This window comes from Poecilia reticulata, chromosome 1 (genome assembly GCF_904066995.2).
Source record: "Poecilia reticulata chromosome 1, P_reticulata-male-v2, whole genome shotgun sequence".
NCBI lineage: Eukaryota > Metazoa > Chordata > Actinopteri > Cyprinodontiformes > Poeciliidae > Poecilia > Poecilia reticulata.
The window spans coordinates 29,437,488-29,452,932 of record NC_088830.1 but is presented as its reverse complement, the minus strand read 5'-3'; the positions used below and the strand labels follow the sequence as shown (position 1 = coordinate 29,452,932).

At 38.4% G+C, this 15,445-nt stretch overlaps 1 protein-coding gene across 1 annotated transcript; it reads left to right on the top strand.

Moving 5' to 3' along the window:
• The first annotated feature begins 5,810 nt into the window (after nucleotides 1–5,810).
• Nucleotides 5,811–14,635, top strand: LOC103470916 (perforin-1-like). Its single transcript, XM_017304980.2, has 10 exons — nucleotides 5,811–5,902; nucleotides 7,120–7,382; nucleotides 8,769–8,848; nucleotides 11,129–11,174; nucleotides 11,438–11,580; nucleotides 11,666–11,804; nucleotides 11,985–12,065; nucleotides 12,347–12,831; nucleotides 12,908–13,001; nucleotides 14,310–14,635. The coding sequence occupies exons 2-10, from the start codon at nucleotides 7,122–7,124 to the stop codon at nucleotides 14,520–14,522; spliced, it is 1,542 nt and encodes a 513-aa protein (XP_017160469.2). The 5' UTR covers nucleotides 5,811–5,902; nucleotides 7,120–7,121; the 3' UTR covers nucleotides 14,523–14,635.
• Nucleotides 14,636–15,445: the final 810 nt, after the last annotated feature.

Sequence of the window (15,445 nt, the reverse complement as noted above, 5' to 3'; positions counted from 1 at the left end):
TTCCAGCTAATGCCTGAATGTGCCCAATTTGGGTTGTCTTGGCCCTTTTATCGCAGCCTGTGGGATTTTCCCTGACAGGGAATGAGAATACAACCTGTTGAATGTGACAGGTAGCCAATCAGAAAGCGCGGTGACGTAAGAACAGAGGGGTATCCCAAACAGCTGACATATCGTGCAACTTAGAGTCTGGTGGATATCAGAGATGATATGTGGAAATGTTTATTATTATATGTGAAGGTCATTATTATATATGTTTATTATGTTTATTCAGTTAAAAATGTTAACTATGAAAAAACATAGTCACCTCCAAATCATAGTGCAGCAAGTCCCATCGCTTTTTATTCACCACCTTTCTTTTTCTTAAGTCTTTTATCTATTAAAACGAGTCCACAAAGTATCACTATTGCTTCTACATCGTCATCCATGTTTGGTTATTCTAAATTCCCGTATGCTATTTTGGGGGTTTTACTGGATTATCCTCTGGAATTGGAATGTTCGTGAGTGGAATTGGTTTGTATGTGGTGTGTTGCTCCTACCTTGTGGCTGGACATACGAACCGATCAAACCTATTGTACTTTTATCAGCTCTGTGGTCACAGAGGTTTGGAGAATGGCCGACAATTCTTAAATCTTGCCGTCTAAACCAGACTTAAGACTCACAAGCTCTACTCATCTCCTCTCGACCACTGCCCAAATGCTCTCTGTGTTAGGGTCTGTGTTTTTTCCGTTCGTCTTGTGTGGTTTTGTGCTGTCTTTAAGTTTATTTTATGTTGGGTGACGCCTGCTGCTTCCAGTAGCATCCACAAGATGCCGCCAGTGACGCCACTCCTGTGGAGTGCCGCGTTACTACCTTCCTCACCTGCGGCTGATCAAGAGGATGATTACTGGGCTTCTTAAGCAGCAGTCAGACGTCTCCTCCCCGCCTGAGTGTTAACTACCACTGGTAACACAGCGTTCGGAGCTAGGCCCTCTTGTTGATCACCTCGTTGTTGACTCTTCGTTGTCCTCCCTTTCAGATCGTCCTTGTGCCCCCTGCGTGTGCCGTCTGCCCCAGGAGCTCTGTGATTCTGGTTCCCCGTCGTCTGTCTGGATCTCCCTGTGTCTCCTCCCGACGCTGCTGTCGGACGCCGCAGTACCTACCTGCCGTTATTCGGATCCATCTGGGGCTGTTGTCCTCCGGACCAGTTGTGCAGCCGCTCCGTCTCAACTGAACCAACCATCAGAACCAAGGAGACAACCCGTTGGCTGATCCAGTTCGTGTTTTCCACCTCCCCTTCCCGATCACTTATTAAACACCTTATCTGATTCTCTGTTCCACTGAGTCGTGTTCTGCATGTGGGTTAAATCCCTTAAAACCACCATGACACTCTGACTCTAGTCGCTATGGTAATGTTTACATATCCCTTCAAAATAAGATACAGATGTGCAACAAAAACGAACATTTTACTTTTGTGAAAATTTTAACTCATTTTAACTTGACTAACAGGAGCCCTGAGCCTGTTTCTATGCAATGAGACAGTTCCTTCTGGGAATAATTAGAGACAATGACACCCGAAGTGTTGCTTATATGCACAGGGTGCTTGGTCTCTACATGGCGAAGCAGTTTGAAGCTTCATTGCCTCTTTAGCAGCCGGTCGCCGCATGTTACGCAGAGCGGCTTGTAATGTGGGACTCACCTACCGGTCTGGGATAAATCCATTCTCCTGTCTCTTCTCTGGGCCTTTTCCCCTTTGCAAAGAAACTTTCCAAAGACATCTGATCTGTTTCTTACTCATTTTGCTGCTTGTGGGCTCAGTGTTGGCGTGCAAGTAACCGAGAGAATCTGGTTAAAGGATTTTCAAAATAAAAGATCCTCCAGACTCAAATAATACATAAAACTAAAAAAATATTTTATTGTTTCTTGTGCGGCCCAGTACCAATTGGTCCACGGACTGGTACCCGGCGGTTGGGAACCACTGCTCTAGACGTCATCAAACGTCATCAGGCAACGTAGGGTAGGCAACTATGCCAACGTTGCCTGTAGGGATTTTTTATGTCCAGCAGGTGTCAGTATTCAGTGACACAGTATCAACACGGTATCAACACAGTTTTTGCTATGGGTCGAAATGCGACATGATGCCTCATCTACCCATCACTAGAAAAAAGGAGCACAGTTCTAGCAAAAACTCCAAAATTTTAAGAATAATCTCAAATATTTTCTCGACAAAACAGAAGTTTCTGAGATCCAAAAGTTGAAAATTAAAGTAGAAAATTAGAAGAAATAATTGTTTTAAATTATTCTCAAATTTTCAGATTTTTTTCTAGCAAACGTTTGCTAGAAAAACATTTCAGTTGTGTAGCTGATATATACTGGACATTCTGTAACTGCAGAGAAATACACAGATTCCCATCCAGGAAACACCCCGATCAGGGAAGGGAATTTGAAAACAGTCTCTTCAATAAGCTCCAATGTTTATGTGACATCTGCACGTCTCACACCTCACCTTATCATCCCTAAGCAAATCCTGCAGAATGCTTCAACAGAACTCTGCTTGGAATGTTGCGAACACTCATGGAGACACAAAAATCAAGATGAAAGGAACATTTAAACAAAGTGGTTCATGCTTATAATTCCACTCTTCATTAAGCAACTGGATTTTCTCCTTTTTTCCTTCTTTTTGGTCATGAACAGCTCTGCATGTTGGCCTGATCTTTCCTAGGAGAGAAAAAAAGTAAACTAATCACATTCTTGCTATGCTGAGAAGTGGAGAAAATCAATGCTAGAAGCATATGCGATGGAAAACATGAAAAAAAGTGCAAAAAGAGGACAAAGAAACTGTAATTGTCACACATGGAGTTCCACCCTGATTACAGGTGATCATGTTTTGGTGAGAAACCTAACACCACCAGGAGGACCTGGAAAGCTTCATAGTTACTGGGAGGACATAATCTATGTTGCCAAAGCCCAGAACAGCCAAACAGCCCAGTATTGATTGTAAAACCACTGCATGGAACAGGAAGCAATCGAGTGTTACGTTGCAACCTGCTATTACTTGGTGGAAGAGCCCAATATACAGGTCCTTCTCAAAAAAATTAGCATATTGTGATAAAGTTTATTATTTTCCATAATGTAATGATAAAAATTAAACTGTCAGATATTTTAGATTCATTGCACACCAACTGAAATATTTCAGGTATTTTATTGTTTAATACTCATGATTTTGGCATACAGCTCATGAAAACCCAAAATCCCTGTCACAAAAAATTAGCATATCATGAAAAGGTTCTCTTTCCTGAGACAGACTGGCAACCTGTCCAGGGTGAACCCCGCCTCTCGCCCGGTACACTAGCTGGAGATAGGCACCAGCACCCCTCCCGACCCCACTGAGGGACAAGGATGTCAAGAATATGGATGGATGGATGGATGGATGGATGGATGGATGGATGGATGGATGGATGGATGGATGGATGGATGGATGGATGGATGGATGGATGGATGGATGGGTGGATGGATGGATGGATGGATGGATGGATGGATGGATGGATGGATGGATGGATGGATGGATGGATGGATGGATGGATGGATGGATGGAAAAGGTTTTCTGAATGAGCAGTTAACCTGATCATCTGAATAAACAAAGTAACTCTAAACACCTGCAAAAAATTCCTGAGGCTTTTATAAACTCCCAGCCTGGTTCATTACTCAAAACCTCAATCATGGGTAAGACTGCTGACCTGACTGCTGTCCAAAAGGTCATGATTGACACCCTCAAGCAAGAGGGTAAGACACAGAAAGAAATTTCTGAACAAATAGGCTGTTCCCAGAGTGCTGTATCAAGGTATCTCTGTGGGAAGAAAAAAGTGTGGCAGAAAACGCTGTACAACGAGAAGTGGTGATCGGACCCTAAGGAAGATTGTGGAGAAGGGCCCATTCCAGACCTTGGGGGACCTCCGGAAGCAGTGGACTGAGTCTGGAGCAGAAACATCCAGAGCCACCGTGCACAGACGTGTGCAGGAAATGGGCTACAGGTGCTGCATTCCCCAGGTCAAAGGTCAAACCACTTTTGAACCAGAAACAGCAGCAGAAGCGCCTAACCTGGGCTACAGAGAAGCAGCACTGGACTGTTGCTCAGTGGTCCAAAGTAATTTTTTTGGATGAAAGCAAATTTTGCATGTCATTCGGAAATCAAGGTGCCAGAGTCTGGAGGAAGACTGGGGAGAAGGAAACGCCAAAATGCCAGACGTCCAGTGTCAAGAACCCACAGTCAGTGATGGTCTAGGGAGCCATGTCAGCTACTGGTGTTGGTCCACTGTGTTTTATTAAGGGCAGGTCAATGCAGCAGCTATCAGGAGGTTTTGGAGCACTTCATGCTTCCATGTGCTGAAAAACTTTATGGAAATAAAGATTTAATTTTTCAGCACAACCTGCCACCTGCTCACAGTGCTAAAACCACTGGTATTACTGACCATGGTATTACTGTGCTCAGTTGGCCTGCCAACTCTCCTGACCTGAACCCCATAGAGAATCTGTGGGATATTGTGAAGAGAAAGTTAAGAGACGTAAGACCCAACACTCTGGATGAGCTTAAGGCTATCGAAGCATCTTGGGCCTCCATAACACCTCAGCAGTGCCACAGGCTGATTGCCTCCATGCCGCATTGAAGGCTGCAAAAGGATTCCTGACCAAGTACTGAGTGCATAACTGAACATTATTTAAAGGTTGACGTTTTTGGTATTAAAACACATTTCTTTTATTGGTCGGATGAAATATGCTAATTTTTTGAGACAGGGATTTTGGATTTTCAAGAGCTGTATGGCAAAATCATCAGTATGAAAACAATAAAAGACCTGAAATATTTCAGTTGGTGTGCAATGAATCTAAAATATATGACAGTTAAATTTTTATCACAATATGTTGTTACAGTTCTGTAACACACACATGCAGTATGGAAGATAAGAAGCAAGATGACATCAGTTCATGAAGATAACACAAACTTTGCAATATTGTAATATTTGTTAAAATACTGGCCTGTTAAAATACCTTTAATCCTAGTTCTTGTGGATATTGTTGTTCTGTATTGCAAAAATCTTAAAATGTTATTAGGCAACCTTTTTTTACTTTGTGGGTAATGTGTTGCACCCTAGAAATATTTTATTTAAATTATTACTATTTTTAAAGTTATGAATAAAACACTCTTTTATTAATTTAATATATTTTATTTGTCTTATTAATTTTATTGTTTAAAACATCATGCCTAGTTATTTTTGTTCAAGCATAGAAGTTTTACAAAATTAGAGCTCCGTGCTATGTGATTTTTTCTGTAGTGGAAGTAGCGTCAGTTGTAAAGTTGTAACTAGAAGAAGAAACTATGTAACAGTTTTTCTGTGCACTAATGTCCGGCTGCTACATAGAGAACAATTCCAAGAAAAATACACACAGAGTGGGTCAAATCTAGTTGCTGAAACTAAAGAAGAACTCCTGTCTGTTTTATGAGTGCAACACAGTTACTGAATTTAAATACTTAACAAAATTTCAATCACTGTTTTCTTGTTTCATTATTGAAAGAAGCTAAATTTAGAGTAGCTTTTTATGCATTTTTCTGCCTTGATGTTAAACTATTCCTTTATTGCAGTTCCGGTAAAACTATTTATTCTACCGGAACTTCTTGTTCTGGAGCTGTTACGCTAACAGAACTGTTTGTTCTGGTAGTGTGGATACTTTATACAGAACACTGCAAAAAATAAAAACCTCAAACTTTACCAGCAGGTACAAGAAACAAAGTAATTACATTCAATTGACCTTTACACAATGTTCTGTATGAATCCTTATCTCTCCATGGCTGCTGCTTTATAAACCACAGTTCTCAGCTCAGCACACATAAATATTGCTTGTTTCAACTTCTTTTCAGTCTGCTTTGGAACAGGTAAGACTTTTTAATATGCAAAAGGGAGCTCAAGTTAACTGGGGGGGAAAAGAGTATCTTTGAATAGAATACACTGCAGCAAAAAAAAAATTGTGTGTTTATTGAGTTTTAAAAAATATTTGAAGAATTTTCACAGACACTAATGTGGTGGAACTGTGTGGCTGTTTCTTGAAATCAAAGATCTGTGGATCTCCAAAGCTGAATTTGTTTAATTGCTGGGAATCAGAATTCTGGAAACCAAAAATTTTGTAGCAACCTCATAAGGTGACATCAAAATTGTTGGGAATCAGAATTCGCTTCAACGTTTGGCTTATGTAATTATTACAAATAGTAATCCATATTTTATTATTAATTAATAAAGCCAAGCTCAATTATTATGTGAATAACGTCTTTCTTTAAGTACTGGCATGTAACCTACTAATGAGACAAAAGGAATATATCAGATAATGAAATGGGAATCAGATCAGATTAATGAATGAACTTCAATGGGGGTTTTTTTCCACAAATATCTACTCGCTGAGCCTTTTTGTGTCATCTAGCCCTTATGTTGTCTTGTGGTTCAAAAGTGACCCACTACCATGTTTTAGCTGTAGAAAAAGTACCTTAAGCTATCTTTTTACAACTTGAAATTATATGACTTTTACGACTGACCCATGTGTTAAATACATTTAAATATATTTTTTGAAACAATCCCACATTTAATTCATCCAAGCTTTTGAACTTTTATGTACATTTTTACATATGTATCTCCGATCAGATATATATATATTTTTTATTTGTTAGCATAACCCTTTCTGTAACACTTTGATGGTCATGACAACTTGACATTAACCAAGAATCGTCATTTGTCATAAATATGTCATAATAGTTAATTATCAAAATTTACAATATTATGTATCTTTGCGTATTATTACATTACAAAATTTCAATAATTAATTGGTTAATGTCAAGTTGTTATAACAAAGACATTTTTAATAATGTCAACTTTGCATTAGATGTGCCATTATTTACTGAATGACATTTAATGACAACTGTCATAAATATTCATGGAGACTTCTGGTTTATGACAGTGTCACACGCTTATGCACACCCCTTCAAATAAAGTGTATAACTTTCTTTTATGTTGTTGTATAAATAAGTCATAATAATAAGGAAAGTACCATGCATTATGTAAAAAACAGTTCATTCCTTTTCCATCTGTTTGCTTCTGACTACAGCTATGCTGCCCGATTCAACTTCAGCTCTTCTTCTCCTGAGCGTTCTCCTTGTTCCCTCCTCTGTTCTGTCATGTCAGCTCGGGACCCAAACAGAGTGTGATGCTGCTCCTTTTGTACCAGGCCACGACCTGGTGGGGGAAGGTTTTGATGTAGTCACAATGGAGAGGAAAAGAGCTCATGTGATTAATGTGAAGACTTACCTGACCACTAGAAACATCTGTTTTCTCTGCTCCAACCCTCTTCAAAACGATGCCCTCCAAAAAGTAATTTAAGAACCTTGTATTGCCATGTTGCTGAAACTGTGCTATATAAATGAAATTACCTTTACCTTTAACATATATAAATAAACAGCTGCTACGGAGGACCAAAACCGAAATAATAAGAAATAAAAGCATAAATATGTAATTTAATAAGAAATAAAAGCATAAATATATATTTTGTTTTTACTTTTCCTTACACATGCGTTTCTGTCAAGTAATACTCTATATTACCATGTCACCAGGTGACCCTGAACCCCTCCAGTCACTGATGCTTAAAACAGACAAATGTGCCAAAACTTTCTGCAGCTGAACAGAAACAAATCTGAAGTTGTTATTTTTGGACCTAAAGAGGAACAGTCTAGAGTTATAGATCTATAATAATTTCACACTGATTTTAACTCATATGGTCACATGACCTTGTAGCTATAGAAGAGAAATACTAAATTTAAACTAAAAAGTAGGTAAAAATAAAAATTTTGTTAAAATGAAATAAAAATGCATATGGCTCATATATAAAGTTTAGTACACACTGATTTCTAGTCAATGTGGTACACAATATGGAGGCTATTGAAGAAAACATATTATTTAACATTAAAGTTATTTAAAATATTGAATATAATTTGACATTTTAATAGAGGGTAGTGTGTCTCATGTAAAAGCATGAATTACCACTTTCCTGTATCAGTTGGTCACAAGTGTTTGACAGGAGTGTTTGGTTCGGAAATTTCTTGACAGTCCCTAAGTGAACTTCCGAGCACTTGAAGAGGGAGTGAGAGAACGGCTGGCCAAAATTAGCGTTCATAAATCGGATCAAGCTTGAGCTAAACACCGCTTGCTCAGCGGATATTGGAATAACCAATATCCAACTCGAAACTAACTTCACTGCAGTCGGTAACCCAATAAAACCTCCGGGATAAAGTTTGTTTTGGTCTGTGGCCTGCAAAGATGGCACCAAGCAACTGCGCGAGATGTAAATACCCCACAATGTCTGACGCAGTGAGTTGGTTCCAAAGCTCTATTGACCAATAGGAGAGGAGCTGGACACAGAAGGCAGCTCTCTTCATTAACATAAAGATGCAGCAGAAATAGAGCAAGCAGAGTGTATCAGTTGGTGACAACTGATACACTCAAAAGCAAAATAAGAGACAAAACAAAATGTTTACTTTTCTTGACAAAAATGCATGTTTAGGGGAAATGAATAAGAAAATATATACATTACGTGACTGAAACTCATGTGTAAGGAGAAGTAAAAAAATATATATGTTTATGCTTTTATTTCTTATTAAAATGTATATTTGTGCTTTTATTTCTTATGTCGGTTTTGGTCCTCCATAAACTGCACGTCTGACTTGAGAGAATAACAACAATGTGACTTTTCTTCATTTTAAGCTTCCATCTTCTGTTGTTGACTTCTTTGCCATCCCTCGATGCAATCCAGAAATCCACAGCAGTTTTCACACCTCTGCTAGGTAGAGTATTTAAACCGCATTGTGAACACTGTAAACACTGAATCACTTAATTACACTAATAACAGGATTTTTTTTTTTTACATGTTACAATTACATATTCCAATCAAGAGTATATGTTTATTGGACCTTTATGAGGTAGACCAACACATAGTGCATAATTCTGAAGTGGAAGAAAAATATGAAAAATGTGATGTGCATTTATCCTGATTCTCTGATACTTATAAATATATTCAAGTGCAACCAGTTAACTTGAAAGGTCACCTACAGAATAATTACACACATTTTAAAAGCCTTTATTTCTTTTAATTATGATGATTTTCAACTTACAAGTAATGCAAACTTAACATTGAAAATTGATGTGGGACCCGAGTGGTAATATTGATATAGTTAAAACAGTAGCAAGTGTGAGGAGGGGTTTAAAAATGAGCCGTTTAAGATTGACAATAATTTATTACAAGATAAGTCACTAAAAAAATCCAGGGCAGCGTTATGCAGCAGAGTCAATAAAAAAGGTCTGTGGAAGGAAGTTGGAACGGAGTCTTAGCTAAGGGACGGGGGCATGGCCCTCTCGCCGGCACTCGGTCTCCTTCTCGCCAACAGCCAACCAATTCGCTGTGGCCACCAGCAGATGAAACTTGGTGATAGGTATTTTTCTCGAACCTTCATTAAAAGAACCACAGACAGCGTATATGAATTTTATGACCAAGCTTTTGCAAAAGCAGAAGACTCAGCAAGCTGCTCCTCCAAGCCGTTCACTGAGCGTTCTCAAGACCTTTGGTTACAGCTTGTCTTTTATTATCAAGCAGAAACAGGGAGGATAGCTAAAGAAGACAGCAGAGACAAATTATTACTGCACACAGGCAGTTTCTAAGATAGGGAGTATTCTGGTTGATAAGAAGGCACCTGTGGAAACGTAATTTAAGGTCTGGGAAACACACAGTTAACTATTTCACATGAAGACAAACAGGCAGATGGGGCCTCCAGGTCAATTTATACACACAGAAGGAAGAAAACACTTTAAATTGAACATTAGACTTAATATGAACTAAAGTAATAACAAAATGATAATACCAAAAAATCTCTAACACTTGGCAGTGATCAAGCCACTCGATCCTCAACAGCGACCCCCAATCCTGCCGACCAACTAGTTCCTGCTCATTCCAGCTGCTGCCCCTGCCCCATTAGTCCTTCTGGCCCCTCTCTCCTTCAGCTACACAGCTACCTTTTTTATTCCTGATTTCCTGCTTTGTACGCTGCTTAACTAATGGGGAACATCTGTGCTGCCGTAGTGAGTGTCTCAGGATGTGGGTGGTAAGGCCACCTGAAAAGTAAAACACAAAAAGTCAGAAAAACATGCAACACAGCAAGCCAAAAAAACAAAAACAAAATAAATATAATGGCAAAAGTAAGTAACTTCAAAATATCACAGCAAGCAAATCCAAAACAGCAAATGTAAAATAACCTAAAATTAACTCAAAAAAGGAGGCCACATTACCACACTGGAATAACAGCAAACCAATAAAAATATTTTCTAATACAGAAATGCAGGTTTAATGAAGAGTGTTCAATACTTGCTTAGATACCATACCATACCATACCATACCAACTTTATTTATAAAGCACTTTAAAACAACCACAGCTGATACATTAAAACACAATATAACAATTAAAAAAAAATCAAAACTCTTACAGTTTAAAAACAAACATACAATTTAAAACTAGATCCCGCTGGAGTTGAAAGCCAGGTAAAATAGATGGGTTTTAAGACGAGCTTTAAAAGTGGACAGTGAAGGGGCCTCTCTGACCTGCAAAGGCAAGTTGTTCCATAACTTAGGACCCATGACAGTGAAAGCCCTGTCCCCGCTGAGCTTCCTTCTTGATCTTGATACCTCCAAGAGCAGCTGTTATTTTTCAAAAGTACTTTTAATCTGAAAACCGAGCCACATCTGGAAGCATACTCTTAATTTATTGAACATAACCGTAATACCTGCCTAATAATTTCTATGTATTAAAATAACAATAGTTAAATCAACACTTTAACTAAGCTAGAAAACATATGCTTTTATTTCTTATTAAAATATATATTTATGCTTTTATTTCTTATTTTGTTTGGTTTTGGTCCTCCATAAGCTGCATGTCTGACTTGAGAGATTAACAACAATGTGACTTTTCTTCATTTTAAGCTTCCATCTTCTGTTGTGGACTTAACATAACTACCTTATTAAAAATGAACTGTATAGATGTTTAATAATAATTTCATCCTTTAAAATGTCCCAACAGCTCTCTGGTTCAGGCTTACACATCCCAAGACGACAATGATTGGACGGTAAGAAACATCTCAAAGCTGAACATTTCAGAATATTTTCAATGCAGCCCTGAGTTTTGATAACAACCCTGATAAAAACCTTGCTGGTTGATCTTCTTTCTTTCACCATGTCATTTCAGTTAATATGTGCTCTTCCAAGAATTTTATTAGCTTTTTAGTTTGCATTCAGTTAGAACTGAAGTAAGTGATTAGAACAGTGATAGAAAAATATGGCTTCTTGTTAAACACCTTATAAACTACATGTGTTGTCTGAATTTCATCAGGCTGGCTTGGATGTTGAAAAGATTTTGCTTGACAACTTCGATGTGGGAGGAACCGGCTCCAATATCTACAAGTTTGTTTCACAAAGGAGCAAAGAGGATCACTACACTTTCAGCATACACAGTGTCACCTGCAACCATTATGGGTAGGATGGAAATTTGACTTTTCTCATTAAGTTCTGACAGGTCATGGTTATTGAAATAATTGTCTCATTTTGTCTTGGTGTCTAGTTTTATATTATCAACCACACCTCCCTTAAGCTTAGAGTTCGAAAAGCAGTTAGACCTCCTGCCAAGTCACTACAACTACTCCACTAAGAATGAGTATAGAAAGTTCATACAGACCTATGGCACACACTACTTCAGAACGGTGAGAACTTTCACTCACTCACACACATACACACACACACACACACGCACACACACACACACGCATACACGCGCACACACGCACACGCACGCACACACACACACACACACACACATTGTGAATTAGTTGCAGACATTTTTCTGCAGGGAAGCATTTTAAAGAACTTTAAACCTGTTTCAGGTTCATCTTGGAGGGCGACTGAGACGAGTGACATCTTCACGAAGCTGTTTGTCCTCCATGAATGGGTTAACTCCAAGTGAGGTAACAAAAAGCACAAAACAACATATTTTTACACAACCATATGTGATACTTCCATGATTCTAATTTATCATTACCAAATACATAAAGCAGCACAAATGTGAAGTTCATCACTTTCAACAACTACTTTAAGAATTTTTAAGTGTTTTTGTTTTGCCCATTTTAATTTCCAGAGGATTTCTACATGAACATATTCTTCTCCGCTAGTGTCTGGCTCTTTATGTAAATATCTGGTGTATTAGAGCTTTTTTTTAAAAAAATCTCTGTGCTGTTCTTTCACCCAGGTCCACTCCTGTTTATCTATGAGTGTTGCTGTTGGCTTGGGGAAGATGAAACTCTCTAGTGTCCAGAAGTCTTGCAGAAAAGTCCTAAAAAACCAGGACTCCGCCACTAACTTCAGCTCTGGTCTCCACCAACACTTCACAGAGGTGTCAGGAGGAAATGGTTGGTTGGGGGAGTTTTCAATTTTTCAAAATGATTCTATAGACTACATGAACTGGCTAAAGAGCCTGAAAGAACATCCAGATGTTGTTTCGTACTCCCTTCGACCTCTCTATCAGCTGATACGAAGCAAGTCTCAAAAGGCAGGTATGAAAGCTGCTATTGAACAGTATTTGCAGGACAATGCTGTGAAGAAATCACTCCAAGAGCGACACTGTGAAGCCACCTCTCCTAATTGCTGCCCTCTGCATGCCTCAAGGGGCACTCTATCAGTGACCATTGTTCGAGCCTGGAATCTAAACGGAGATGTTTTTGGACCAACTGATGGGTGGGTTGATGCAAATTAAAAAACAAAGACCTTATGGAACTTGATGAGCACACCAAGTTCTTCTTTTTGTTCACAGCTATGCCAAGATGTACTATGGTTCCATGCAACGCAGGACCAAAATGATCGAATCCGATAATCCTCAGTGGAACGCTGAGTTTAATTTGGGCGAGGTCAGTAAATGTTATCATCACAGATTAGCTGAAAAACTCAACAACAGACAAACTGATCCATTTACGCTGCTGATGCAGCAGAACTTATAGAGTTAATACCAGCATCTACTTTTGCAAAAAATAAGCATTCAATTACCAGCAGTGAGGAGAATTGGGTTTTAATGCATCAGTCTAGAAAGAAAGCTGATCTATTCTTTGGTGCCACCAAAATTATTTGTTAGCAAACATTTCATATTGGGTCAAATATAATTTGAAATCAGAAATGCATCCATTGCAACTAGATGATTATTGATTATGAACTAATTTGTCCTTCAACTTGTTGCTCGCATCAGACAGCAGCCACAATAACAAGAAAGGAGAACCTCCCTTTAGGCCCGACTCGTTCTTGTTTCGGTTCTCTCAGAACCAACCTGGGTGTCTGTGGACATGCGGCTCCCACACTCACTGCTCTGCTTAACCTGTTGATGAGTCAGGAAGTGCTGATCCTCTCTTATTGCGTGTACAAATTAATCACAATTATAGAAACTTGGCTGACCAAACAACAAATGTACAAAATGAACCTTGAATGTCAAAGTAAAAACTTTTTGTCCAATTGTTTTCTCTGTCCTATTGATTGCTTGTTTTTTGTTTTTAAAAACCTGGTTGAAATAAATAAATCAAATCAAGCAAGACAAATCAAAGTATACAATCAACTACATTTGTAGATCCAAGCCAGGCTGTAGACTCTTTATGTTTTGGGATACTGGGTCAGCACCTGCATGAAAAAGAATTTGGTTTTACTTGATTAGACCATGCTAATCATGGTGTTTATGATCGAGTACAAATAAAAGTAAAAATAGAAAAAAATCTGAAAATATTTCAACAGAAACCACTTTACACATATATTCAAATCAAAATCAAATAAAATGTTATTTGTTTAGCACATTTCAGCAGCAAGGCATTTCATGGTGCTTTACATTATTAAACACAAAAACACAGAGTTGAACATTGAATAAACAACCAAAAACATTAAAGTTCCCACTGAGTTGAAGTTCTACCCTTCAAATTGGCAAAAAAAAACATGAGGGTGGGGGAGGACAACACACACACACACCAGCCCCCACCCCTTTTAAAACAATGGGGTAAACAAACAGCCTAGCTGATGTATTCCATATCTTGTGCTGTTGTGTTTTGGCTAACATTACACTGCATTTATCAACTGTTGAGATGCATGGAAAACAGTTTTATTTTCTATATCACCTAAATAATTTGACTATGAACGTCAAAATATGCATCTGAATGATCCTCCATTCAACTTTTCTCATGAAGGTTGACACAAGACTGGCTCTGACGATTGAGGTTTGGGATGAAGATTGGAAGTATGATGACCTTCTCGGAAAGTGCGAGAAGTACCTAAACCCTGGAACTCACACTTTCACGTGCAACGCAACTACAGGAGGCTTTGAGATTAAATACACGCTGACCTGTGACCCGTATCTGACTGGAGAAAAGTGCAGCCAATATACACCATCTCCTAAGTGACAGGAGATTGGTGAGTTTTGGGAATGTAAGCATTTAATGTCATCACATAACATTAACTCACTAAATCTGGTAAAAACTCACTATTTAAATTTAATTGCTTGACTTTGTTAAAGGCCTAGCTAAATGTGTATTTATCATATAATGAAAAAATTTTTTTTGATTCTTTGTAACATTTAATCACAAAAAATAACTATGCTTTAATATATGCAGACAGAAATTGTGTTCCCTTTAATGACAATAAAATTTTTGAAATTGCTACAAGTTGTTGACTTTGTATATTTTTGACAAATCTTGTATTAGTTGTATGAATTATGTCTTATATGTGTTACTATAAAGAGAGAGAGACGTAGTTACGTTACAGGACGTGTCACAAAACTATTTGGTCAAGACCTTCAGTATGCAGCAAAGCGGAGAACCAGGGGACATATTATAACCACACCCCAGTGGTTCTAACCTCATTTCACAGAATCACAGACCGGACATCTTTTCCCCCCACAAGCAACCCAAACTCCAGTGACCCAACCTCTCCTTGTGGCAGATAAACCTCAATTAACTCAGTAAGCTTCATTCATTAGAACTCAGACGATCCTGATCAAGTTGCTCCAGGACAAGAATCACACACTACACTCATTGTTCTGATCAAAATAAAGTTTATTTATCTGATTTGATGGTCTCCTGTATATGTTCTGCATGTCATCAAGCTAATAGCTGCCATTATGACAATGTGTTGTGATAACATTTTAATCAATACCTTACTCCTAAAATGGGTGGGCCTTTGTGCTCTGGTTGGAATGAAAGTACCAGCAACCCTAGTTTATGAAGGAGTTAAAGATTTAGTAGGAATGCATGACAATAAAACAGGGCTTCATGGAAGCCTGGAGGATTATGGGTCAAATGAAGGAATATATCTGAATCTTACAGGT

Coding starts and splice junctions, on each gene's coding strand:
- LOC103470916 (XM_017304980.2), top strand. CDS start 7,122: ATGCTGCCCGATTCAACTTCAGCTCTTCTTCTCCTGAGCGTTCTCCTT. Junction 7,383..8,768: donor AAAACGATGCCCTCCAAAAA/GTAATTTAAGAA, acceptor CTTCATTTTAAG/CTTCCATCTTCTGTTGTTGA. Junction 11,581..11,665: donor GTCACCTGCAACCATTATGG/GTAGGATGGAAA, acceptor CTTGGTGTCTAG/TTTTATATTATCAACCACAC.